Source organism: Neofelis nebulosa, chromosome 15 (genome assembly GCF_028018385.1).
Source record: "Neofelis nebulosa isolate mNeoNeb1 chromosome 15, mNeoNeb1.pri, whole genome shotgun sequence".
NCBI classification, from domain to species: domain Eukaryota; kingdom Metazoa; phylum Chordata; class Mammalia; order Carnivora; family Felidae; genus Neofelis; species Neofelis nebulosa.
Genome location: NC_080796.1, coordinates 73,654,406 through 73,681,236, shown reverse-complemented (window position 1 = coordinate 73,681,236; position 26,831 = coordinate 73,654,406). Strand labels below are relative to the sequence as shown.

General features: G+C 59.5%; 1 protein-coding gene across 8 annotated transcripts; it reads left to right on the top strand.

Moving 5' to 3' along the window:
* The first annotated feature begins 10,359 nt into the window (after positions 1-10,359).
* On the top strand, positions 10,360-26,488 carry BCAN (brevican). Of its 8 annotated transcripts, none has more exons than XM_058700546.1 (16): positions 10,360-10,581; positions 12,491-12,603; positions 12,855-13,076; positions 13,985-14,094; positions 14,674-15,048; positions 15,395-15,569; positions 15,836-15,963; positions 16,463-16,756; positions 18,669-18,890; positions 19,369-19,992; positions 23,155-23,262; positions 23,750-23,908; positions 24,481-24,563; positions 24,941-25,085; positions 25,563-25,753; positions 26,058-26,488. In XM_058700546.1, exons 3-16 carry the CDS (start codon positions 13,069-13,071, stop codon positions 26,160-26,162), a joined length of 2,727 nt encoding a protein of 908 aa, XP_058556529.1. In that variant the 5' UTR covers positions 10,360-10,581; positions 12,491-12,603; positions 12,855-13,068; the 3' UTR covers positions 26,163-26,488. The 8 variants fall into 8 exon arrangements, with proteins under 8 accessions (XP_058556529.1, XP_058556527.1, XP_058556528.1 ...); XM_058700544.1 differs by having other exon boundaries at positions 12,487-12,603; XM_058700545.1 differs by having other exon boundaries at positions 12,436-12,603.
* Positions 26,489-26,831: the final 343 nt, after the last annotated feature.

Here is a 26,831-nt window from a genome sequence, read left to right as displayed (position 1 = left end):
CAGGTCATGATCTCGTGGTCTGTGGGTTCGAGCCCCGAGTCAGGTTCTGTGCCGACAGCTCGGAGCCCGGAGCCTGCTTCGGATTCTGTGTCTCCCTCTCTCTCTGCCCCTCCCCCACTCATGCTCTGTCTCTCTCTCTCTCTCTCTCTCTCTCTCTGTCAAAAAAATAAATAAACATTAAAAAATATATATTAAAAGAAACTGGGTTATTTCCCTGTCAGGTTTCCCATGTTCTAGATTCAGTTGAGTGTGCCCCTGTAGTGACAATTCACGTGGTCCTCTGTCCCCTCTAATTATATTTAGAAGTTTGATTAAACATACATTTATTTTTAGGGGCACCTGGGTGGCTCAGTTAGTTGAGCATATGACTCTTGGTTCCGATTCAGATCATGATCTCACGGTTTCGTGGGTTTGGGCCCCGCGTGGGGTTCCGCACTGACAGTGCAGAGCCTGCTTGGGGTTCTCTCTCTCTCAATCTCTCTCTCTCTCTCTCTCTCTCTCTGCCCCTCCCCTCCTTGTGCTGTCTCTGTCTCTCAAATAAACAAAATATTCTTTAAAAATATTTAAACATACATTCTTTTTTTCCCAGGAATATTTCATAAGTAGTACCGTGTATCCCATCAGGAGGCACGCGGTGTCTGATTGTCGATGCCGTGGTTGATCAGGAAGTTCTGGTAATTTCAGCCTGGTCCATTCATTACAAAGCTCCTTGCTGTGTTAGGTGCCTACGGCCTCTGTAACAAATTACCACAAACGTGGTGGCTTAAGACAACAGAAATGTATTCTTTCTTTTTTAATATTTATTTTGAGAGAAAGAGAGAATGTGCAGGGGAGGGGCAGAGAAAGAGGGAGACAGAATCCCAAGCGGGTTCCACAACGCCAGTGCAGAACCCGATGTGGGGCTCGAACCCACACACCGTGAGATCATGACCTGAGCCGAGATTAAGAGTCGGACGCTTAACGGACTGAGCCACCCAGGCGCCCCAGGAATGTGTTCTACGGTTCTGGAGGCCGGACGTCCACACCGGGGGAGACGTCCTCCCTCTGCAGACTCTGGGGAGAATTTTCTTGCTCCTTCCATCTCCTGGTGGCAGGCGACCCTCGTCAGCTTCTCCGGCTGCACGACTCCAGTCTCTGCCTCTGAGGTCACGTTGCCTCACCCTTCTCAAGTGTCTGTCTCCTCTTCATCTGTCTCTCACGAGGACACTTGTCACTGGATTTACCCCACCTGCTAATCCAGGGTGATCTCATCTCAAAACCGTCAACTGAATTTCGGGAATTCATGTAATGAGTTACATCCACACAGACCCGTTTCCAAACAAGTTAACATTCTCGGGGCTTCAGGGGTTAGGATGCGGACATATCTTTTCGTGGCCGCCATGCAGCCCTCTAGGTCCATCGCCTTCTAATCTAATGGCTGCTGATGACCATTGTCTAGACCTATCAATCGTTAGGAGCCCCAAACAGACCCTCCAGTTGTGTCATTTCTCCTTCTTTTATTATTAGCTGTGAATTGTCTCTAAAGAAAAGTTTCCCTTGTCGATTATTGTTACCCTGGCTTGGAAGCACTCAGGGAAGGTGGGATTAATGGGACAGGTGCTACGGCGTGAATGTTTGCACCCCCTCCCCGAGTCCTGTGTTAAAGCCCAGTCCCCAGGGTGATGGTTTTGGACACGGCGCCTTTAGGAGGTAGTCCCAGGATGAACCTAGTACCCTTATCAGAGAGGTCTGGGGCAGCTGGCTTCTCTCCTGGCGCCACCCCGCCCCCCTGCTCCCCCCTCCCCCGCCAAAACAATGAGGAAGTGAGGGACCCTCACCAGACACAGATCTGCCGGCCTCCAGTGCTGACAGGAGCAAAATGTTTGTTGTTGAAACCATCCAGTCTGTGGTGATTGGTTTATTTTATGTTTTTATTTTATTTTATTTTTTTTATTTATTTTTTTTTTTTATTAACATTTTTTATTTATTTTTGGGACAGAGAGAGACAGAGCATGAACGGGGGAGGGGCAGAGAGAGAGGGAGACACAGAATCGGAAACAGGCTCCAGGCTCCGAGCCATCGGCCCAGAGCCTGACGCGGGGCTCGAACTCACGGACCGCGAGATCGTGACCTGGCTGAAGTCGGACGCTTAACCGACTGCGCCACCCAGGCGCCCCTATGTTTTTATTTTAGAGAGAGAGCACGAGCTGGGGAGAGGGGCAGAGGGAGAGAGAGACAGAATCCTGAGCAGACTCCACACTCAGCATGGAGCCCGAGGCGGGACTCGATCCCACGACCCTGGGATCATGACCTGAGCTGAAATCAAGAGTCGGATGCTCAACCGACTGGGCCACCCAGGTGCCCCTGTGGTGACGTGTTACAGCAGCCTGAACTAAGACCAGAGGGCTTCCCCAAGCCAGATGTTGAGGCAAGGCTTTGAGTAGGAGCCGTTTATTGGGGGGAGGGTCATGCTGAGAGGTACAGAACTGGAGAGGAGGTGGGGGGGGAAGGCAGGGAAGGGCGTGAAGCAGAACAGGGCAAAGACAGTAGGGTCATACTCGTCACCTTCCTGTCTGAAAGTCGATGGCCTCTTCTGGGAGCCCTGAGCACAGACACGCCCTCGGGCAGAGTCGCAGAGGCTACGGAGAAGCCTCCTGGCTGTGGAGATGACAGCGGAGGATGGGGGTCACAGCCTCTGTCCACCCTGTGTCCCCATATTTGCTCTGTCCTGTCACCGACTCTTCAAGGCGGCGGCTGGGCGCAATTTCTAGTTCTAGGAAGGAAAGTCACGGCAGGAGGGTGAGCAGGGCATCTTGGGGAGGCCGCAGCTGGCGTCGGCTCCGGGGCTGTCCCCAGCAGCCCGCCTCGCCTTCCTCCACGGTTGTCCATTGGTCTGTGGGGCTTTCACAGGAGAACCCAGACCCTCACCCCCCAGGGCCTTTCATCACCACGCCCCTGACGGGCCAACATTGTGGCAACTGCCTGCTCACGATGACCACCGGACAGGGGACGGTCAGGAGCAAATGTCGTTGGCACTAGAATTCTCTTCTTGGCCCGTTGGTCAGTTGGCAGTGAGCTGCCCAAAGGGACCAGAGGCTGCTGGCAGACCCACCTCCCACCCTAGGACCTAGGGCTTCTGATCCCTCAGGGCCTAAATGTACGGGAACAGAAGCACAGACACCCCCCCCCCCCCCCCGAGCTGGGCCACCGGGGCTGATGCTGACAGGATTGTTCCTGCTTCCTTCTCGTTTCCCACGATTCCCAGCTGTCTGGCATATGGTGCCATAGAATGGCCATTGGCTCAAAACGGATACTACGTGTCGACGTCCGGGACCCAATCCCAGAGGATGTCTTCCCCAAGATGGTACTTAGACGTGCTGTAAAGAGGCCGCACGGACGTCCCCTGCCACCTCACCTGGCTGGTACGCCGAGGGGCAAACGGATGCCGTGCTCTTGTGTCCTCGTCACTTTTCCTTCACTATAAAGTGGATCCCCCTGGTTAGAGGTGATACTATGGGATCTCATAGGGATAAATCGTTTCCTTTATGTCCTTGGATACAGGTGCTGGCCAAAGCACTTGGGCAGGGAGGCAAATCCGTATCCAGGATGTGCATAATCCGGGGCGCCTGGGGGGCTCAGTCAGTCAAGTATTCGACTTCGGATCAGGTGCTGATCTCACAGCTCCTGAGTTCAAGCCCCACATCGGGCTCTGTGCTGACAGCTAGGAGCCTGGAGCCTGCTTTGGATTCTGTGTCTCCCTCTCTCTGCCCCTCCCCTGAGCCACCTCTCCCCCCTGCAAACCAGCGTGGCCAGCGTGCGGAGCCTCCTCCCCATCAGCTCCCATCAGGACATCAAAGCGACCCATCCAGGAACCAGGCCTGGACTTCTTCCTCCTCTGAAGCCTGGTCACAGAGATGCCCCGCGACGCTCCGGGTGAGCTGAGAGAGTCACGGGTACGACACAGACCGGGCACGTGGGAGGCAGGCTTGCTTGTGCTCTCTGAATGCACTCATGCCCCAGCACAAACGTTCACCCACGCGTGCTCACGACTTGGTGGCTCTGAATTCCCAGATCTTTTTTTTTTTTTCTTTTCATGTGTATTTACTTTTTGAGAGAGAGAGAGCAAAAGAGACAAAGTGCGAGCGGGCAAGGGACACACAGGATCCGAAGCAGGTTCCAGGCTCCGAGCTGTCAGCACAGAGCCGGACGCGGAGCTTGAACCAATGAACTGTGAGATCGTGACCTGAGCCGAGGTCGGACGCTTCACCGACTGAGCCACCCGGGCGCCCTGAATTCCCAGATCTAATAGGACAGTGAGACAGGGAAGGGAAGGAATCCCATAAATTGAGTAAATGACCCAAAAAACAGGAGCAGGTGATGACTGTGGACAGCTGGAGCCCAAAGCTGCTGGGAGTGAGGGGGGACGGGGGGACTTGCCTCACGGTGTCCCCACCTGAGGGGGACCAGGGTTCTAGTCTACCAACTCTCTCTCTGTCACTGGCTGAGGCCTGTTTCCAGGGCACCAACTCCCACGCACGTATGACTTGGACCAAACGTACCCGCACGCTCAGAAAAAGTCCTCGGGCAATCAGCAGCCTTTGTCTTGTCAGGGTGGCCAGTAAGGGGACACAGGTGGACACTGACAGGACCCACTAGACCCTATTAATTCTCACAACTGTGAGATGCTGCCCCATCAATGCCCAGGGGTGACCAGGGATCTTATTTTGTTTATTTCATTTTTAATTTTTTTTTATTTTAGAGTGAGAGAGGGTGCACACAAGCAAGGGAGGGGCAGAGAGAGAGAGAGAATCCCAAGCAGGCTTCATGCTCAGCACAGAGCCCAATGTGGGGCTCAATCCCATGACCCTGGGATCATGACTTGAGCCAAAATCAACAGTTGGACGCTCAACCGACCGAGGCCACCCAGGTGCCCATGGATTTTTAAAAAAATGTTTATTCATTTTTGAGAGAGAGAGAGAGACAGAGCATGAGCAGGGGAGGGGCAGAGAGAGAGGGAGACACAGAATCCAAAGCAGGCTCCAGGCTCCGAGCTGTCAGCACAGAGCCCGATGCGGGGCTCGAACTCACGGACCGCGAGATCGTGACCTGAGCCGAAGTCGGACGCTTAACCGACTGAGCCACCCAGGCGCCCCTCGATATTCATTTTAAAGCTGACATTTCATCGTGGCTAACAGGAATCTTCACAAATTGGCTCATGGGTCCCTTTGACATGAGCCTGGCCTGAGTCTCAAAACTTCCTTTATTCTCAAGTACGACAAGCTATCCTGTCCCTGACTGGAATGCATCCAGGAGGCCTGGTTCCTGTGAGTGGAGAGTACTCTTTAGAGACCACAATCTGGCCACCGGGGCCACGCAGTGTTACTGGGTGGTCACTGTTGCTCAGCCTTTTCAGCAGACGGGAGCTGTCCGTACAAATCGCGAGTTCATGCTGTTATTTCCAATTCACAGAAAACATTGGCAGTTTTGCTTGACTTTCCTCTTCTCGCACTGAAACTCCTAGTTCCGAACACCGTTACCATAATTACTTATTTGCTTTCTTAAAAGAAATAATGCATTTTGAAACAACAATGCCAACATTATGATTTCTTCGTGGTTCTTTTTGTCCTGAGGGATGAATAGTCAAAATGGTGCGTTTTATAATCACTTGAAAGAAAATTCCCCCATGTGGCTTTGCCTCCAATGTCATCTTTTATGCACAATTATGCACACTTGTTTCACTTTGTTTTCTTTATTTTTTAAGTTTATTTCTTTGTTTTGGGGCAGGGAGGGGCAGAAAGAAGGAGAGAGAATCCGAAGCAGGCTCCACGCTGTCAGCACAGGACTGGATCCCATGAACCATGAGATCATAACCTGAGTCAAACCAGCTTGGGTCCGACAAGAGTGGGATGCTTAACCGCCTGAGCCACCCAGGCACCCCCACTTTGTTTCAGATTTATAGGGATTGCATCCCTGTGTTCCTTTTAATTTAATCCAAAATTAATTTAATTATTTCAAATTTAATTTTATGTTTTTATTTTATTTTTTTAAATGGTGATTCTTTTAAATTTTTTTTAACGTTTTATTTATTTTTGAGACAGAGAGAGACAGAGCATGAACGGGGGAGGTGCAGAGAGAGAGGGAGACACAGAATCGGAAGCAGGCTCCAGGCTCTGAGCCATCAGCCCAGAGCCCGACACGGGGCTCGAACTCACGGACCGCGAGATCGTGACCCGAGCTGAAGTCGGACGCTTAACCGACTGAGCCACCCAGGCGCCCCCGCTTTGTTTCAGATTTATAGGGATTGCATCCCTGTGTTCCTTTTAATTTAATCCAAAATTAATTTAATTATTTCAAATTTAATTTTATGTGTTTTTAAAGTTTATTTATTTTGACAGACTGTGGGGCGGGGGGGGGGGGCGGCACACAGAGAGAGAGGGAGAGAGAATCCCAAGCAGGTTCCATGCTGTCAGCACAGAGCCCAGATTGGAGCTCGATCCCAACACACCGTGAGATCATGACATGAGCCAAAATCACGAGTCAGATGCTTGACTGACTGCGCCACCCAGGTGCCCTGCTTTTATGTTTTGATTGTATAAATTGTTTATGTGGCACCAATGTCAAAACCATAAACAGGATGCTGTTACCATTTTACAGGTGAAGAAACTGAGGCCCACAGACACGAGCGTTGCCCCAGCACCACAGAAAAGTGAACAATCTCTCGCCAGCAGGAGCAGGGAGAGGGGCTACGAGGACTCTCCCTACGGGACCCCTTTCTCTAGAAGGAGCTCTGGATGGTCTCAGGGTCCAACTCTCCAGTCCCTTCCGCTGCTCTTTGGGGAACAGTCTGGTGGTCCCCTCTGAACACAGGACTTTGCTCCCCTCCAGGCAGAGATCTGTCCGCTCCTGCTCAAGGGCTCTCCCAAGATGCTGTTCAGCCTGTAGGTCCCACTGCTGCCCCCTCGCCACCCGGCCTGCCCTGGCACCCCGCCCCCCGGCCCTCAGCTGCAGGAACCATCAGAACACTGCTGGCCGCTCCCCCGTCTGGGCTGGGGTCCCGTGCTTCCTGGCCCCTTTCAGAAGTTATCAAAGCCCCCATTCTCCCAGCACAGCTGTGCCAGCGTCCGGAGTGCGTGTGCACAGCCCCTGTCCCGCGTCCCCACGGCAGAGGGCCCAGGTGCCTCTAAGACTTGCAGGGCCTGGGGAGGAACTGAGCTGCCCGGGCCCCACCTCCAAGTCTGGGAAAGTGGGGCCAGGTGCCCAAGGGGCTGCAGGGGCCACCGTGGCCGGGAGTCCACTGAGGAAGGCTGGGGGCTAATACTGGGGGGAACCAGGCTGCAAGAACCTGGGAGGGGGCTCTGTTTCTTCAACTTGGGTCACGGCTTCAGCATTGGCCTGGGTGGGGGGGGGAGGGGAGGGGAGGGGATGTCAGGGGAGGGGGAGGGGGAGAGGCAGGAGATGGATTGTTCTCATCCAGAGAGACTGGAAAAGTCCCCAGGGCCCAGGAGGCTGGGAGGCCGGCCAGCTGGGCTGCCCTCGCTCTCCCTCCCTCTCTCTTTCTGTCTCTCTGCCTGCACCATTTCTGTCCCCTGAGAGACAGCTGGGGCCCGGGCGAGAACCCTGGCCTGGACGTCAGTCAGAAGACTTGCATTTGGCCATGGTCAGCCAATCGCATGCTGTGTGACCCGAGGCAGTCGCTTCACCTCTGGGTGTGTTTCCTTGTCCAGAAGGTACGAGGACTTCTGACACCTTCTCCTTCTGTTACTGGGGCAGGAAGTTCTCCCTGAAATCTCACTTTAATTCCTCCTGCCTCTGTCGACCCTCCTGCTCTCAGCCGGTCCCTGAGGGTCCCTTTCGGAGACCTCGAGGGGGTCTTGGTTCTTGCCTCTTCTCAGAAAGGGACAGAAGTCGGGGGGGGGGGGGGATCGTGTGGCCAGGGACAAGATGGCTAGTTAAGATAGTAAAGAAAGCCCCTGATCAGCAGGTGCTGGTTAGACTTCAGCGCAGATCTTCAGCGCTGGAAATGTGGGGAGGCCTTCATCTCCTCCCCTGGGCAATCCTCAGGAAGGACTCCTTTCTCAGATAACGATGAGCCCTCCGTCCCATCCACAGGGGAGTGGCCTCCGAGCTCCTGGCCAGTAGATCGGTGCAGATTACGGTGTGTGTGTGTGTGTGTGTGTGTGTGTGTGCATGCACGTGTGTGGCTAGCAAAGGAAAGGAACTAGATTTTGCTGAGCTCACCCGTGGCCAGGGGCGGTAGTCTTTACCGAGTGCCATAGATGCGGCCCGTTCAGAACAGGAAACGGTTTGAGGAACGAAGCCCGTCCCGAGGTCTGGCCGCCGCAGATGGCCAGCCAGGGGTCTGACCTCAGTGCCCACGCCTGCGGAGGCCTGGCCCTCGTCAGTCTGCTCGGCAGCGGCTGCCTGTTCTCGCACCGCGTCTGGTTTCCCACCAGGGCTCTGCCTCTTGGAACAGACTGTCTGCTACCAGCCCTGGTCCAGACCCAGAGGCTGCTGGCCTCGGTCAAGGTTGGACTCCCCCAGGAGACACCAAAACGTGTGTCCACACTTCTAGTCATGAGGGGAGATGGCAAGAAAGGTCACTTTCTCTCTTCCTCCATCACAGCCAGGTTTCCCCGCGGCAAAGAGCTGTAGTTACGGGCAAACCACCACTGAGATTGAATTTCAGCCCCTTGGTTGCCTGGCCCCGCCCGGCTGGACTCAAGCCCCATGTGGAGCTGAGCAGGCACTTGTGGGGACAGGCTGGATGCATGCCCCCGTGCTGAGGCTGCCCTGGGGGAGGCGGGATATCTTTCGGCTCGGGCTTGCAAGGCCTGAGGGGGGCAGAGGGAGCCTAGGGCTGCCTGGCGCTGCCCGGATCTGCCCCAAGGCCAGATCCCCCCTCTCCACTGGAGGACTTGGTCCTAAAATGGTACATGGTCCATAGTGGACATTCAGTTAACATTTATTTAATGAAATGAATAAACGGAGGTCTCTCCCTCCCCAGACTCTGTCAGGCACCTATTCTGTCCTCTCCAGACTCACATCCCTGCCTGGGTCATTTCTCTTACTAAAGGACCCTCCCACCCACCACCCCCAGGTGTTCCTGTCCTGTCTCTACAGTAGATGGGCGTCCAGGGAGGGGCCCGGATTCTACCTTTAGATCCTCAAGGATTCAGGGAGCAGTTTTTTGTGAGCTTCTCGAAAGCCCTTTGGAACCAAGTCTACGGCACTGGGCGTAGAATCCAGGCAGTGGTGACTGGGGCAGCTGGGGCATCAGCAGAGGGCAGTCCAGATTCCAGCACAGGAAGGAGGGACTTGGGTGCAGTCTAAATGGAAGGACAGACAACTGTCCTGAGGCTGATTCGCATTGCAAGCACCCCACGTTACTGGGGATATTTTGGGGGTGCTGCTGGAGATGATGGGGATCAACCCCTCCCCCCCCAACAAGCTATCCCTGGTGCCACCACTGGTGTCCAGGAGAAGGAATCCAGGCATCTGGCTGTCCTGCCCACGGCCCGTGCCAGGGGCTCTGCTTCTAGTCCCGGGAGGGAGGGGGCAAGAGAGAGGGAGGAGCAGAGAGAGCCTGGGAAAGCAGAGGAAAGAGGAGGCCCTGGAGACGGGGAGGGGGCATCATTGGTATTCCGAGGAGTCCCCCACGGCTGGGCAGCACTCGAGGCCCACCCCCTGGCACCAGGCTGCACATTCATCAGCCACAGCCCCGCTCAGGGGGCCCTGTGGGCTCCCGGCAACGCCGGGGGTTCGCACATTGGTTGGCATGACCTGTATGTCCACGCACCGTGCTGTCGCTCCCCCACAGCCCGTCTAGAGAGCCCCTGACTTGCCCGGCTTAACCCACGAGTCTGCTGTCTAACCTCCGTCCCTCCAGCTGCAAAGTCAGCCCCTCCTCCGCGCAGGCAGTGGGAGCACCCGTAGACGGGACCCAATCAGAGCTTCCGACAGGGAGGTGGCCTTGGTCGTGGTCGTTTGCACCCTCTTCCTGCCTCCGAATGAGCGCCCCTCCCCCTTTTACGCTCCCATCATCCTTTCCCTTACTGTGCAGGTCTGAGTCCCTCCTCCTCGCCCCCTGCCCGCGGGAAGTCCCGCCGGCAGTCTAACGCCCATCCCTCCCGCTGCAACATCCTGCTCCAGCTCCGCGAGCCCTCCCTCCCCGCCCCTCTGCCCTCCCCCCCCCCCCGACTCCAAGTCCCCGGCCTCTCCTCCCCAGAACCATGTCCTACTTCGCACGTCCTTGCTCTCGCTGCCGCCGCCGGGAACGGACGCAGAGGAAGCAGCGGGTCGCGTGACCTGCCCGAGCCCCCCGCGTCCCCGGCCAGGGGGCGGGGGCGGCCCCGGGGAGGGGAGGGGAGGGGCGGGACGGGGGCGGGGGGAAGAAAGGGGGTTTTGTGCGGCGCCCGGCGGCCCGGCGCCCTCTCCCGAGCGCCCTGCGGGCCCGGCCTCTCCTCGCGCCCGCGCAGTCCCCGCCGCAGTCGGCTGCAGCCGCAAGACCGAGCGTGGACCCGGAGGAGAGCCCGGAGGAGAGCCCGGAGGAGGCGGCAAACTTGGCGGTGCCGCACCCTAGCCCCGGCCCTCGGCCGCCTGCCGGTAGGTGAGCGCGAGCGCCGCCGGGCCGCCCGGACCCTGGAGGGGAGGCGGCGGGTCCGCGCCCCCAGCCCCGCCGCCCTTGCCTCCCGAGGCTCCGGCGCCCCCGGCCCGCTGACCCCGCCGCGCCCCCCCCCGCCCCCACCCCCCACCGGGGTCCGCCGCGGGCCAGCCCCCGAGCGCCTGCTGCCAGCCCCAGCCCTGCGGCCCGCGGCCCCCCGACTCTGATGGGAACGCCCCCCTCCCCGGGTCCCCGCCGCCTCCCTACGGCGCGCCCCGCTGTCAGCGCCCCCGCCCAGATTTCCGACCTTGTCCGCGGCGGGCGGGCGGCGGGAGGAGCCGGGAAGCGGCCCTCCTTCTGGGGGCCCCCCTCCCCAGAGCCGTAGCTGGGGGTCCGGGCGCCCGCCGGAGCTGGAGTCCCAACTCTGCCACTTACTTGCTGTGTGACCTTGGACAAGTTAGTTGACCTCCCTGAACCTGGGGTTCCTCATCGGTGTAACAGCATTTTTCTCAAAGTTAAGGCTGTGCACCGGAAGCCTTTTTAAGAGGCCTGGCTCAGGTGGACGGAATTCTGTTTACCACTCCTGCTTTCCTTTCTAGCACTGCCTTGGGCTGGGGGACCCCACCCCCGTCCTTTCACGTCCCTCTCTGCTTGGAATAGCTCTGCCCACGTGCTTCCAGTGGGACCAAGAGATTTGCCATCAGTTTTGTTAGTGCTGTTAGTATCTGCGTGACTTCTATTCCAGATAACAGCAGTGAGGTCAAGGGACACTGTTACCCACGGACCCCCCCCCTCCCACTGCCCCCCACACCCCCCGGAGCATTACCAGTGCCTGTGTTTTCGTGGCTGACTTAGCACCGTCCACCTTTCAGATTCTGAACTAGGAGCAGCTGCGGTGGCTGGGCAGTGATGTTCCTAACAGTGTCTGTCACTCGCTGCTTATGTGACTTCTCTAGCTGGTCCCGCGGGGCCTGCGAACGCCCGGCCGCCGTTGTGTACTCGGGTTGCTGCTCACACCGTGGCTAAGGGGACAGTTTGGAGCTTCCCTCCTGCTGACCCCGCTGAGAACTGGAACCTAGTTCCTATGGGGCCGACCTTGGACTGCCAGCGGGGGGCAGGGGGGTCAGCACCCCCTCACCACTCAGCACGGAGGTGGTGGGTGTCGGGCGTGTGTACGCATGAACACACACACACACACACACACACACACACACACACACACAGGCTGGTCTTGGGAAACTCAAGGCAAGGGCCGAAATTCCAGAGCTGGAGCAGGAAAGAATGAGCTGGAGAGAGGGATGGTGTGGCACGAGGGGAAGGGACAGGAAGACAGCTGAGCTCTCGGGGACAGAAACAGAGGACAGCAGAGGGGGTGCAGAGGCCAATGCCCGCACTGAGGCTGGAGCCCGAAGAGGGGATAGCTAAGTTTTCTCAGGACTCCTAGCTGCACAGGATGGGGCTGAAGCCCAAGCTTGGGGCGGATTGGCAGTGGGGTGGGGACAGTGCAGAGGTCGCCAATTGTGACAACCACAGAATCCAGGCCTCTCTGGTCAGTGACCCCCGTTCCCGGAGGTGGGGGTGGGCTCACCTCCATAGTCCGGGGTGGCCAGGTCTTTATCGGTCTCAGACCTTCTCCCTCTATCCCCTCACCTTCAAAACAGAAGTGAGAGGGGGGTCCAGGATGCCGGTCCCAGAGTGGCTCCAGATATATGGGTTTCTGGGCCACCTGTCAGAGAGCTGGGACCCGGTCTGTGAGCAGTTCCGGCTCCAGCCCAGAGAGAGGGGAGGGAAGGCGCCAGAAAGGGGCCTGGCCCGGGGCCTGGCCCACTCAGATGGATGGCGAACCGTCTGCCCAGCACCCGGTAGGCACTGGCTGCTCACGCCAAACGGTCCGCCCTCACCCCCAGAAAGCAGTCCTCCCAAGTGCTCCCGCGCCCAGAGCTGGTCTCCGCGTCCTCTGATGTGGCCCCATCGAGAGAGACCCTGGACATCTGGCTCCTGTCACTCCTTCCCCAAGTCTGACTGTGAGGAAATGAAGCCCACCGTAGTGGCAGAAATGGAGGTTACAGTGGTGGTGGGGGGGCTTTGAGATTCCCTGGGGGGATTTGGGGGAGACATTTCCCAGCAGCTCAGGCTCAGGAAGGGGGAGACATGCGTGAGGGCAGAGCCTGAGAGGGCACAGAAGATGAAGGCTGAACAATGGGCCTGGAGTGGGAATGAGCCTGATCGGTAGGAAGTCTTCCCTGGAGTCTAACCTGCATCCCTCCTGCTGCAGGTTGACCTACCCCATGGCAGGGCCTTCAAGCTCTCCTAAGTGTAGCCCGGCCCTTAAGGGTGACGTTGGACACTAGCCTTGCAGCCTTCACTCCTGGAGGCTCATCGGGCTGGTACCTGACTTGGCCTGGCTGGGGACTCTGGGTCAGCCCTGTCCCTCTCTGCCTCTCTGGGTTCCATTTCTCAGTGTCATCCCCCCTCCCCATCCCTCCATTATGAGAGTGTAAGTGCTTTGAGATCTTCAGAGGAATATTCCGGGTTCTCACAGTGTCTGATAGCCAAGAGAGCAAGAGGGAGATGGCCCCTCCCATTTATTCTCACCCTCCCTTAGCCCACCCCCCAGCCTGGGACTGGGCGGGGGGAAGGGAGAGGCTGGATGGAAGCCAGACTGGCAGAGACAGGGGCTTTGTCCCAGCTGGTTTCTGAGCCAGGGGATCCGGTGGGAAAGCCCGTGCCAGGCAGAAAGGAAGGCTGGGAAGAAGAAGGGAGAAGGCAGCCAAGGAGGGGGTGGAGGGTGCTAGGAGTAAAGAGAAGAGTTTCCTTATAAGTAACGGTGGGGTAGGGAGAGGTCAAGGAGGGGTTGGGCTACAGAGAAGTTGTGCAATGCCCAGGGTCAGTCTAGGAGGCCCTCCTGGAAGGGGCCAGGGGGGTGTGGTACTCAGGGAGGAAGGGACAGGAAGGGAATGTTGGAGGGGTGCTGGGGCAGGAGGAGGCTCTGGGTTCGAGGAAGGAGTCTGGCACTGGGAAAAGCAGAGGGAATTGTTAAGTATGACAGCACCCACCACTCATGCTGGGGGCATTTATTGAGCCCCTGCTGTATGCCTGCCGCTGTGCATCTGTACAGGGGTCCTAGGGTGGAAAGCACATAGCCTCATTACACCCTGCGAGGTTGTTATGATGCTGGTCTTTTACAAGGAAGAAAACAAAGGCCCTGAGAGCTTAAGGAACTTGCAGCAAGTTGACTAGCGCCCAGGTCTTGGTTCCGAGGAGGAATCCCTGGTGGGGAGACAGGATCGGAAACGAGGCTGTTAACAGTGAGGTGGGGACGCTGGGCTTCTTGGGCCGGGATATGCGTGCTCGGGTGCCGGGGGAAGTCCATCTTGAAGTCTAACCCCATCTCTCCTCCTCAAGTCCTTCCAGCAGCCTGAGCATGGCCCCACTGTTCCTGCCCCTGCTGATAGCCCTGGCCCTGGCCCCGGGCCCCACGGCCTCAACTGATGCCCTGGAAGGGGACAGCTCAGGTAAGCGACCCCACTCAGGGTCACTGTCTGTCTTCTCCATCTCCCCTATGGAAGGGAATGGCCTCGCTTTTCATCCCACCAAACTGTTCCAGCCTTGGGGGACCCAGGGAGGAGATAAGATTGGGGGGTGGGCACTGTGGGGAAAGGTCTGGCCTGGGACACTTGGAGATAAGGAAGGGATGAGCTGTGGGCTCTGGGGAGGGGAGGGGGAACTTGGGGGTAGGGCTGGGGAGGGGCAGGAGTGCCAGGCTGCCCGTCTCTAGGGTGCGGGAGGGATGAATAGAGCTGGGAGGCAGGACAGGGGGAGAAATCCTGCAGGTGACTCTGAGGGAACCTCTGAGGACTGGAGGACCCAAGGGGTGAGGTTAGAAAGCCTGGGGTGCAGCCTGGGAATCGTGGGGTGGCGCTGGCCACTCTGGGGGCGGAGCCAACCCGGAGACTTTGGGGGCAGATCTGGAGAGGGTGCGGGGTGGCGATGCAGTACTCTGGGGGTGGGGGGGGAGCGCATGGAAACCTGGGCGGGGGGACCCTTCGGACCCAGGCGCTGAGTCCCAGCCGGCCCTGCCCGCCCACCCGCAGAGGACCGGGCCTTCCGCGTGGGCATCTCGGGCGACGCGCCGCTGCAGGGCGTGCTGGGCGGCGCCCTCACCATCCCGTGCCACGTTCACTACCTGCGGCCGCCGCCGGGCCGCCGGGCCGTGCTGGGCTCCCCGCGGGTCAAGTGGACCTTCCTGTCTGGGGGCCGGGAGGCCGAGGTGCTGGTGGCGCGGGGGCTGCGCGTCAAGGTGAGCGAGGCCTACCGGTTCCGCGTGGCGCTGCCCGCCTACCCGGCGTCACTCACCGACGTCTCCCTGGCGCTGAGCGAGCTGCGGCCCAACGACTCTGGCATCTACCGCTGCGAGGTCCAGCACGGCATAGACGACAGCAGCGATGCCGTGGAGGTCAAGGTCAAAGGTGAGGGGCAGGGGGGAGGGGGGGGAGGGGAGGGCAGGGTAGCACTCCCCGCCCCCCCCGCCCCCCCCCCCCCCCCCCCCGCCCCGGAGCCCACAGTCTGAGGGGGAAGCAAACATACGTGGAAGGCACAGACTGAGCTGGAAAAGGAGTGCGTAGACACAGACCTCTGTTACCTCCTTTCTGTCTTCAGGTGGAGGAAATCCTGCCCAGTCTAACTTAAGCCCCTCGTGCTGTAGAGTGAGCGCGATGTGGACTTCCCCCCCTTGTGTCCGGGGGAGTGGCAAGGAGGGCGAGGGGAGGCCAGTGTGGGGGTGACCACGCCTCACGGCTCCTGTGTGCCCCTCAGGGGTCGTCTTTCTCTACCGGGAGGGCTCTGCCCGCTACGCTTTCTCCTTCGCCCGGGCCCAGGAGGCCTGTGCCCGCATCGGAGCCCGCATCGCCACCCCGGAGCAGCTCTACGCCGCCTACCTCGGGGGCTATGAGCAGTGCGATGCTGGCTGGCTGTCCGACCAGACCGTGAGGTGGGCTGGGGCCGCGGACCGGGGGTTTCTAGTTGTGTCTGGGGTGACGGGTGGCCCGGCCTCTGCGGGGGGCTGCCCACCGCCTCGGGCCAGCCACACGGCGCTCCCCGCCTCCTGGGAAGGAGGGAGGTGAGGACCCCGCCCTGGGGGGTGTCCCTGCAGAACTGGGAAGACAGCTGGCTACCTTGAGGGCAGTGTGGTTCGGCTGGGGGCGGGGGGGCATCCCTGGATGGCTCCCTGGTGAAGGCGTCTGTACTCGCTCCCAGGTATCCCATCCAGACCCCACGGGAGGCCTGTTATGGAGACATGGATGGCTTCCCTGGGGTCCGGAACTATGGCGTGGTGGACCCGGATGACCTCTATGATGTCTACTGCTATGCTGAAGACCTAAATGGTGATTGGGGGTGAGGCGTTCCCAGGCCTGAGCCCGTTCTCCGGTGCTGCCTGTAGGTCCTTCAGGGGCCTGTGCTGGACCCGTCGTCCCTCGTGTGTTCACTCGGGGCTCCAGGGGGGTTGTTTCCAAGGAAATAACCGGTGTCCCTCCTGCCAAACACAGTCATAGACGCAAGTCCATGGCCGAGGCCTCCGCCAGGTGGGACGACACTGAGTTTGAGTTTGACTCTGCAGCCACCTGCTGTGTATGTCTCTGCCTCTTAGCATCTCTGGGCCTCGCTTACCTTCTTTGCGGAATGAGGACGTCGAGCCAGGCTCCTCTGAGTAATAACATCTCTGCTGAGGCTCTACCTGAACTTTGACCTTGAAATAGGACGTTTGACTCCATGTCACAGATGAGGAGACTGAGGCCCAGAGAAGCCCGCCTAGGGTCTCTGCAGGAGCCCGGGGTCAAAGGGGCTCCCAACTTCCTGGTGACCCGGCCCCCTCTTCCCTACCAGGAGAGCTGTTCCTGGGCGCCCCTCCAGACAAGCTGACGCTGGAGGAGGCACGGGCATACTGCCGTGAGCGGGGTGCAGAGATCGCTACCACGGGCCAGCTGTATGCAGCCTGGGACGGCGGCCTGGACCGCTGCAGCCCCGGCTGGCTGGCCGATGGCAGCGTGCGCTACCCCATCGTCACACCCAGCCAGCGCTGCGGTGGGGGCCTGCCTGGCGTCAAGACTCTCTTCCTCTTCCCCAACCAGACCGGCTTCCCCAACAAGTACAGCCGCTTCAACGTCTACTGCTTCCGAGGTGAGCCAGCCCCCCTGCAGACGCCGCGCCCACCCTCTCTCTGTGGGTCAGACAGCCTTGAGCCCTCTGGTCCCACCCAGCTCTGTCCCGGTTTGCTCAGGTCTTTGCCGCTCACCTGGAGGAGCCTGGGCACCGAGGGTCCTCATTCTGGTTGTGCCCTCTGGCTTGGGTTGTGTGGCCCCGGGGAGCGCCTGTCTCTCCAGGGTCAAAGCTGCCTCTTCCCTACCGCACGGCTGGATAGGTTTCCATTTCTGGTCAGCGCATGAGTGGAGAGAGATGATGGACATTCTCTGAACCCAACGAATGGTCTGTTCCAGTTAACCTGATGCCCTCAAGAGCCCTCGCGGGGCGGGGGGGGGGGGGGGCGGATTCCAGAACCTTCAGCTTGAGGGTGTCAGATCTTTAACCACGGAGTATTGATGGACAGACACAATTCCCCCCACAGGGAGCAGGTCCTCAAGGACAGTTGGGGGCAGAGATGGCTTCCTGATCACATCTTATATTGGGGGCTGAAGGGAAGGCAGTGCCTGGGACCCCCAGAGGCACCCCCAGTGACTGACAATCAGGGAGGCAGTGCCATGGCGTGCGTGGGTCCTGGCCTGAAGTGTGAGCCCGCGGGACTGCGACAAGGGCTGGAGGCAAAAATGAAGGGAGAATACACAGCCTCTCCCTTCAGGGAGCTCCTACTCTGAAGGGAGAAGGCCTGCTTCTGCCCTGGGAGCCCCCAGTCTGAGGGAGGACAACATGCCCTGCTCCCAGCACGAAGAGAGACTAAGAGAAAAGCATCACTTCTATTGGACAGATCTCCAAGTATCTTCAGCCTGGGGCTAGGGAGCGGTGGGGAAGTGGAGTCTAGAGGAAGGCAGGTCCCTGTGGAAAGGCCAACCGAAAGGCGGATGATGATGATTATAGTAATTATGAACATGTCTATACATTGATCACGCGCCAAGCACTGTTCCAGGAAGCCACAGAAAGAGGGGCTGGATGGAGAGGTTGGGAACAGGTGGAGGACAGAGGCAGGCAAGGACACAGGTTTGCTTGTCTGGCATGAGTGAGGCTCACTGGAGCAGGTGACGCGGGGAGGGGAGGGGCAGGACGTGCTGTGCTTGCACGTCTGGCTAAGCACAGACAGCCCTCGGGGCTTTTCTTAGCCCAGTTCCGCGGCCGCTTCATTGGTTTTCTGATCTTGGCTCTCTTCTCCAAAGACGAGGTAATCTATTCGAAAGCTCCTGTTGTTGGAAGGGAGCAGCTTTTGGAAGGATGGGGCGACCACTTCCTTTGCCCTCTTGCCCCGATGCTGAGACCCTCGGGTGGTGACTGTTGAATGTCCTTCCTGCACTCCAGCCATCAGCTCTCCTGGGCAATGCCCCCTGGCCCCTTCCATTTCAAAAGTCTCAGGAGCCCTGGGAGCCCTCACACCTTGCTCCCAAGGTGTCCCAAGGTCCCGAGGCCACCTGTCCATCCTTCTGTCTCCGTGTCCTTTCTCAAGGGAATCTCTCTCCCCTGAGCCTTTCCTGACCACTGTATCTAAAGTAGTACTTCCCACCGTTCTGTTTCCTTATTCTACCCAAGTGTTCTTTATATGGTAACATTATATGTGTGTTTGTTTATTGCATAGCTAAGTTATAAACTCCCTTGGGGCAGGAGGCTTGGTGCTTTTTTCTCTACTGTATCCTCAGTGCCCAGAAGAATGCTTGGCATGACACAGAGTGGGCACTTGATTAATGCCTGAGGAACAAGTGATAAAGTCCTGCAGTGCTTCCTGGGTCTTCATGGGTCCTCCGCAGGAAAGATGAGTGAGAACTGGGAGAATTTCATGGTCTCTGAGTCTAACCCAGAGCCCTCGAGTTCAGGCTGTGACTGAGTGCAAAGCCACCTGTTTAACCTCCCACTGACACTTTCCTCTTCACAGACTCTGGCCAGCCCTCCACCACGCCTGAGGCCTCTGACCCAGCCTCTGATGGGCTGGAGGCCATTGTCACAGTGACAGAGACCCTAGAGGAGCTCCAGCTGCCGCGGGAAGCCGTGGAGAGCGAGTCCCGGGGAGCCATCTACTCCGTCCCCATTGTGGAGGATGCGGGAGGTGCAAGGTCCCCTCCAGAAGACCCGGCGGAGGCCCCTAGGACCCTCCTCGGTAACTGGAGTCCCTTAGTAAGAGAAGCGGGGGTGAAGCCGCCTGTCCTGGGCTTACGGCCCCCTGACGGCCCTGACCCTTCTCAGCATCTCGGTGATGCAGGGCATCTCTCCAGTACGCTCCCACCCCTTGCCTTTCCGGCACATTCTACTCCAAACTCTCTGGGTCTGGGAAGCAGGGTGCTCCCTCCTTTGTTCCCTCCTCCTCCTTGCCTACCCAAAATAGACTAGAGAATTTTAAGACAAGGAGAGGGAGACATGGTGACGATATTTTTGTACCGGGCTAATGACAGTTCAGCTCAAGTTGAAGGTCTTCTGGTGGCGAGCAGGGGCAGCCTCCTCCCGGCCTCCCCCGACCCGACCCGCCTCGGGCCTCCCTTCCCATTCCCCCGCCCCAGCCCCGCCTTTCTTCCCCTCCGTTTCCGTCTTCCGTTCGGCCGGTGCTGTCCCTGGTGCTGAACCACCTATGCTTTGTCTAGAAATCGAAACCCAATCCATCGTCCCTCCCCCGGGGTCCTCAGAGGAGGAAGGCAAGGCTTTGGAGGAAGAAGATGAAGAGGAGGAAGAGGAGGAGGCAGAGGAGGAGGCCCCGTGGGCCTGGCCCAGCGAGCTCAGCAGCCCAGACCCAGAGGCCTCTCTCCCCACTGAGCCAACCCCAGAGGAGTCACTCTTGCATGCCTCCCCACCGCCAGCGAGGCCAGTGCTACAGCCTGGTGCCTCACCACCTCCCGATGGAGAGCCAGAGGCTCCCAGGCCTCCCAGGGTCCTTGGACCACCCACTGAGACTCTGCCCACTCCCACGAATGGGAAACTGGCCTCCCCACCACCTCCCACTCCGGTTGGGGAGAGAGAGGTGGGGGAGGAGGTCGGGGGTCCTGAGCTGTCTGGGGTCCCTCGAGGAGAGAGTGAGGAGACAGGGAGCTCTGAGGATACCCCTGCCCTGTTTCCAGCCACACGGGCCCCTGAGGGTGCCAGGGAACTGGAGGCCCCCTCTGAAGAGAATTCTGGAAGAACTGTCCCAGCAGGGACCTCAGTGCGGGTTCAGCCCGTGCTGCCCACTGACAGCGCCAGCCAAGGTGGAGTGGCCATGGCCCCCTCATCAGGTAACTTCGCCCAAGGCTCAACCTCCCTCTTCCTCCTCCTCCCCTTTCTCCCCCTGAAGCTCTGGGTCACATGATCCATGATCCTTTAACCGCCATTGCCCCGGCCTCTCCTGTCCTTCGTCTTCATTCTCCTGTACACCTCTGCCTGTGGGTTTCCAACCTTGGACACCAGCTCTCTGACTTCTCACCTCACGACCCCCAGTGCCATGGCCCTACCCCGTGATTCCAGCCCCACCACTGACCACCTGGGACTCCTTCCTGCCTTTGGCTTTCCACTGGTGACTTACTGGCCCCACAGAGCACCCTCCTTCCTCTTGTGATAGGGGTTCCTGGGTCCCTATTCTACTCTTCGGGGCTCAGGCCCCTCCCCTACTGCCCCCTTCCCTCCCCTTCAGACACCCCACTGATGTCAGGAAGGCCTGGGGTCAGCTGCCGGGGTCTAGGAGAGCCCTTACCCCCACAGAGCCTTAAGCGACTACTTCTGTGAAGTATTTTTCGACTGTTTCATGGAAAACAAGCCTTGGAAATAAATCTCTATTAAACCACTTTATAACCAAAACTCTGGCACCCTCTGTCTGCACCCCAGCTGTCTGCCCTTTTCATTCCCTGGATTTGTGTTGGAGGCAGCTCTCTGATGCTTCCCTTTGTGCTGTGTCTCTCCCTCGCTCGCCCGTGTCCCTTGCTCTCCACGCCTCTCTGCCTCCTCCTTTTCATCCTCAGCCAGCGCCCTTTCCTGCCCTCCTGTCTAACATCGCTCCCTGTTCCCTTGTCCTCCCCTTAGCTCTCCTCTGCCTTTCTTCCCGGCTGCTGAGAGTCCAAAGCTGAAGTCGCTGTCCATCGGTCTATGGGACTGCGAGGGGTTGTCCCTCGCTCCTGATGGGGAGAAACCCCCACCAGCCTGAATGTGTGTGTGTGGGTGTGTGTGTGTGTGGGTGGGTGTGCGTGCGCGCGTACACGTGCACGCACACACACACACACACACACACACACGTGCTTGTATTCATTTCTGATCCATCTTGATGGCTCCCATCTAGAGCCATACATACAGACTCGTGATAGAGAAAGTCCATCTCAGCACAGAGGCCCAAACTGGCATCCAGGCACCCCAGCCCCCCGTCAGCACAACTCAGCAGGGAGACGGCATCTAACAAGCATCCCCCTGCCCACAGCCTCCCCCTTCTTCACTAACCCCTGCACTAAAGCCCACCTTACCCTTAGGAAGAATGGTCTCACCCTCCCTGAACCAAAGGATCTCCAAGTCCCTAATGCTGGCGAAGACACAAATCAGGAGGCGAGGAAGAAGGAATGTAGAGGTGGGGGGAGGAGTGGGGAGTTAGATTCTGGGGTCTGAGAGCCCCCCTACCCATTCAGGGAAGGCTGAGCTTCCCAGTGGGGATCCCTGGAGACGGCTGGGATCCGCCCAGTCCCAGGACCCACAGCCCTTCCTGCATGGTCCAGGGCTGGCTAGGGGCCCCTGCATCACACCCAGGCTCCCCCATTTCAACTATTGGCTCCCTGCCCACTGGCCTTGGAGTTCAGTGCCGTGTGGGTTAGGAGGGGGTCTGGTGGGAAGAGATGCATCAGTGGAAGTCTCTGCAGGACCTTAGTTACCCCACCTGGTGGGTGAGGGATGTCCTCTGGCCCTGCTGTTAGAGCAGGAGTGAAGAACTCTGTGGTTGTATGTAGCAGTTGGCCCCAAGAAGGGGGAGGAAGGAAGAGCAGAAAGTTCCTTCAAGAGGAGTTCCTTTGCCCCCACTCTGTCGGTCCTGGCTCAGGGGAGGGACCTCTGGCCTGGGGTGGACAACCAGGGACCGAGTGTGGAAGTCTCTGTTCCCCAGGGCTGGCTGGCTGAACGCAGAGGGGCAGGCAAGCGTGAGGAACAGAAGGGGCTGCAGGACTCCTGCCCTCCTCGGGGCCTGGTGCTAAATAAAACACCTCCCCTCCCCCTTTGCCCAGGGAGCTGGTGCTACCAGCCTGGAAGAAACTGTTGGCAGGAGGAGAGGTGACAGGGTGGTGGTGCTGGAACAGCTGATTCATTTCACCCCAAACAGCGAGGTCATCCCAGCAAAATTCTTGGAATCGACTCCAGCGTCTCCTCCCCCTACCTCTGCTCTCACCCCCACCAGGCGGAGGGAAGCACAGTGGGCCTCGCCCTTGGCTGCTGGGGGTATGGCGTGGTCTCAAGAGTCCCGCCCAGGGGTGGTTTTACCTCCCCAGCTGAGAGCCCAGCCCTGCACTGTCAGTCTGTGGGGCCATCTTCCTCTTCCTGGACCAGAAGGAGTGGAATCTGCCCCGTCCAGCACCCCCGCCTGGTCTAGGGCAGCCGCCTCCCACCCCAGGATCCAGAGGGAGAGAGTCCTGAGGAGAAGGCAGGAGACCCAGCCAGACAACAGATTGCAGGCCTTCAGGGCAGCGTGTCAGTCTAAGAGGACTGCCTGGAGGAGAGAGTGCCAGAAGAAGGGAGAGAGATGGATTGGGGAGGGGGGTAGGCTGACTGGCCTGCAGAGGGGGCCTGGGGAGGGGATTGGTTCTTCACTATCAGCTTCTGGGATTGTTGACTCTACCCAGAGAGTAAGAGGGAGAGCTAGCCCCCCACCCCCACCCCAGTATGGGGTCCCAGAAGCAGTCAAGGGCAGGCCACCCCTTACTGTTGCTGTGGCGATTCTCCTCTCCTCCCGCTTCATCCAGCCCCCACCGAAACCACACAAAACCGTGCAGGGACCCGGCACAAAGACAAGGCGGTGGGGAACCAAGCTCCAGGCCCAGAGAGCTACAGTGACCTGTCCAATGTCACTCGGCAGAGCCAGGAGCCAGATAAGAGTCCAGGTCTCATGACTGACAGCCCAGCATCTTTCCCTTCAGTGGGGTTGGGTCCTGAGGGCCTTTCTGGCCACTTTCGCCCAGCCCCTGTTAGACTGGGCCCATGCCAAGGGGCACCGCGATGGCCAGCACGGGGCTGAGTCGACCCCGAAGTGGCAGGTGGTGAGGGGGGTCAGGGTGGGAGAGAAACCGGAACTGAGGGCTGGGCTGACTTCAAGATGCTGTGATAGCTCTCAGGACAAGGGGGTTGGGGCCGTGGACGCGCCGAACCCTCTCCTGGGGGGCAAAGGCTGCAGAGTTGTGCTCCCCTGCTCCGCCCACCTCACTTGTCTCCCCTCTCAGGTGACTGCGTCCCCAGCCCCTGCCACAATGGTGGGACATGCTTGGAGGAGGAGGAGGGGGTCCGCTGCCTGTGTTTGCCTGGCTATGGGGGGGACCTGTGTGATGTTGGTGAGTGTGGTGGGCGGCAGGGGTGGGGGCGGATCTGGAGCCTGGCCCCTGCCACAATGTGCTCGCTCTGGAGCCGGGAGGGAGGGCACGGGCCTTGTCCTGAATCTCCATTTTAGGCAAATCACACAACCTCTCCGAGCCCTACCAATTTCCTCATCTGTCAAGTGGACCAGAAATGCCTTTCCCGAGCGGCCCCTGTGGGAGGGGTGCTCGGTACCCACCAGTTCTCTCCTGGGAAGAGAGGAGGGCGCGGCCCTTCTCTGGGGTGGAGGACTGGGGGGACCCAGGCTGGGGCCGCAGCCCTCACCCTGGCAGTCCCTGTGGCCCGGAGGAGGAAGCCATCAAGGCCCCCTGCACAGGGCCCCTCCTGGCTCCCCCTCTCCCCTCATGCCCTCCTGTCTCCTTGGCACCTTAGTCCCGCCCCCTCAAGTCCCCTCCAGGGGACCTGGCCCTTCTGGCCTCAGTTGCCCGCCCTTCTGCGCCCCAGGCCTCCGCTTCTGCAGTCCGGGCTGGGACGCCTTCCAGGGCTCCTGCTACAAGCACTTTTCTACCCGGAGGAGCTGGGAGGAGGCCGAGACCCAGTGCCGGATGTACGGCGCGCACCTGGCCAGCATCAGCACGCCCGAGGAGCAGAACTTCATCAATAGTGGGCTGGGGACGGGGCTGGAGGGGACCCTCGTCACCTGCTCTCTCGCACTCACCCATTAACTCATCATGAATCATGCGTGAGTGTGTTAATTAATTAACTCCCTTACTCATTAACTCAGGTACCCATTACTTGGTTTACTTCATCCATCCATCCATCCATTCATTCATTCCCTTTTCTGTCCTCGCTCCCTCCACACGTGGGTAGGGGGGCTTCAGGCCGAGAGGGCTGGGGTTGGCGCGGGGAGTACACCTGCATCGGCCAGACTGCACCCCCCCCCCCCCCCGCCTCCTTCTGCGGGTCCCGACTCTGACCTCAATGAAAGCTTCTGCTCTTCCCCCAGAGTTTCCCCTTCCTGGCCCTGGTGACACTTCTCTTCTCCCCAACCCCTCCGCCCTCCTCTGCCTTCTACCCGTCCGCGGGCAGATGGGCCGATAGGAAAGCAGGGAAGCGCGGGGTGGGTCTGGCGGGAAGGACTCGCGCGCGCGGGCCGCCGGTAACGGGGAGCGGCGCCACCTGCTGGCAGCGGGGCTCACTGCGCACCTTCGTGCGCCCGCGCGCTTCCTCCGCAGGTCGATACCGCGAGTACCAGTGGATCGGGCTCAACGACCGGACCATCGAAGGCGACTTCCTGTGGTCAGATGGCGTCCCTCTGGTGAGAGGCTCCGGCCGCCCCTCTAGCTGGCTCGGTCGCTTCTTCCAAGCACTTCTGCCCTCCACCTCCAGTGACCCCATCCCTCCCCCTCCTTTTTCTGGCCCTTTCTCCGCTCTTCTCCACGGGCCCCGCCTCCCTTCCGTGCGCTTCTCTCTCTTCCAGTCTGGCTCTCATTACCCCTCCCCGCCAAAGCCCGCGACCTGTCCTTTCTCCTCCTGGACCCCTACCCCCCATCCCCCTGTCTCCTCTCTCCTAGTGCTCCCCCCTCCCCCCCCCCCCTTGTCCTGCTCAGGCCCTCTAGGTCCATCCCTCCCCCCGCACCCCCCCCCCGCTGCGGTGCGGGAGCCCTCACCGCCTCCCCCACCCCGTCCCCCCAGCTCTATGAGAACTGGAACCCTGGGCAGCCTGACAGCTACTTCCTGTCCGGGGAGAACTGCGTGGTCATGGTGTGGCACGATCAGGGACAATGGAGTGATGTGCCCTGCAACTACCACCTGTCCTACACCTGCAAGATGGGTCTGGGTGAGGCCGGGCAAGGGGGAGGAGGGGGCCAGGGGGATCCATCACTGCTGGGTGTATAGAAGGAGGGGGCGGGGCGCCTGGGTGGCTCAGTCGCTGGACAGGCCACTGACTCTTAATTTCCGCTCAGGTCAAGATCTCAGGGTTGGTGAGTTCCAACCCCGCAGGGGGCTCCAAGCTGACAGTGGGGAACCTGCTTGGGATTCTCTCTCTCCCTCTCTTTCTGCCCCTCCCCTGCACTCTCTAAATAAATACATAAATAAACTCAAAATTAAAAGGAGGGCGCAAAGCTACAGAGGAGTCAGAAACGTGTCCCAGGCCATGGGCAAGGGGACGTCTAACAAACGAGGTGGTCCACCAGGAATCTCTGCTCTTTTTTGCATCACCCTGTGGCCCACCCCCTCCTCCTCCTCCTGCCGACTCTGGGAGCTGTCACCCGCAGACCCGGACTCCCAGATCTTGACTGTGTCCCCCCTGCAGTGTCCTGTGGGCCTCCGCCAGAGCTGCCCCTGGCTCAAGTGTTTGGCCGCCCACGACGGCGCTATGAAGTCGACACCGTGCTTCGTTACCGGTGCCGCGAGGGGCTGACCCAGCGCAACCAGCCACTGATCCGCTGCCAGGAGAATGGTCGCTGGGAGCCCCCCCAGATCTCCTGTGTGCCCCGCAGGCCTGTGAGTGCCAGGGGAATGCAGGTGGGGGGCACTAGCCAACAGTAGCTCTGGGCTCTAGTCCTAGCTCTGCCGGTCACTGGCTGTGTGACCTTGGAGTAATCACTGCCCGTCTGTGAGGCAAAGAGGAGGAGCTGGGCTGGATGCCCTGGGGTCCCTTTCAGTGCCGATGTCTGAGAACAGTAGCGGAGCCAAGACGAGTGCTTTAACCGGGGCCCAGGGAGCAGTAACACCCGGGGCGCAGGCTCTGAGAAGAGACGAGGAGGAGGGGCCCAGGGGAGAGCGTGAGTGTGTGTGTCTTTCCCAGGCTCGAGCTCTGCACCTGGCGAAGGCCCCAGGACATCAGGGGAGGCTACTGGGACGCTGGAAGGAACTTTTGACCCCTCCTTCCAGTCCCTCTCCAGGCCCCTAGGGAGCAAGGCCTTGCCCGGCACTGCCCTCTCCCTATCACCGGTTGACCACTTGGGAGGGTGCAGCTGCCCTCCAGGCGGCAGTGCCTCAAGGAGTTTGCGGGAAGCACCTGGGCGGCTCCAGCCTAGACTAGACCCTCTCCCCCGTGCCTTGGCTCAGGTTCTCCCCTCAGGGCCTCGGGGAAGGCCCCTAAGTGCCTCAGCTGCCCCTCTCCTTGCCATCCCCTGGGGGGGCACGTTGCCCACCGTCGGGCTTCCCAGGGGGGACTGGGCTTGCAGGATGGGGTACCTGCCAACCAGCAGGAAATAAAGCTGCATTTCAGCACAAGCAAGGTTGATGTTTCTGTGTGAGAGAGAGAAAAAGGAAAGTGGGGTGGGACTGGGCCTCCCAGGATAAACAGCCCTTCTGTGTTTATTAACTTCGGAGGTCGGAGCGGTCCCCAAGATGCCAGTGGATAGGACAGTGCCTGGCACAGAATAGCTGGGAGCTCACGGGGATCGGGGGAGTGGGAGCGTGTTCGGAAGGAGCTGGAGTGCTCAGAGTGCGGGTCCAGCAGACCTAGACGAGCTCAGTCTGGGGAGGGAGAGAGACGGAGGGCCATGGAGAAAGCAGAGACCCGGCTGCCTTGGTGTCTCAGTTCTGAGGCTCCCCCCGGGGGGGGGGGTCACTC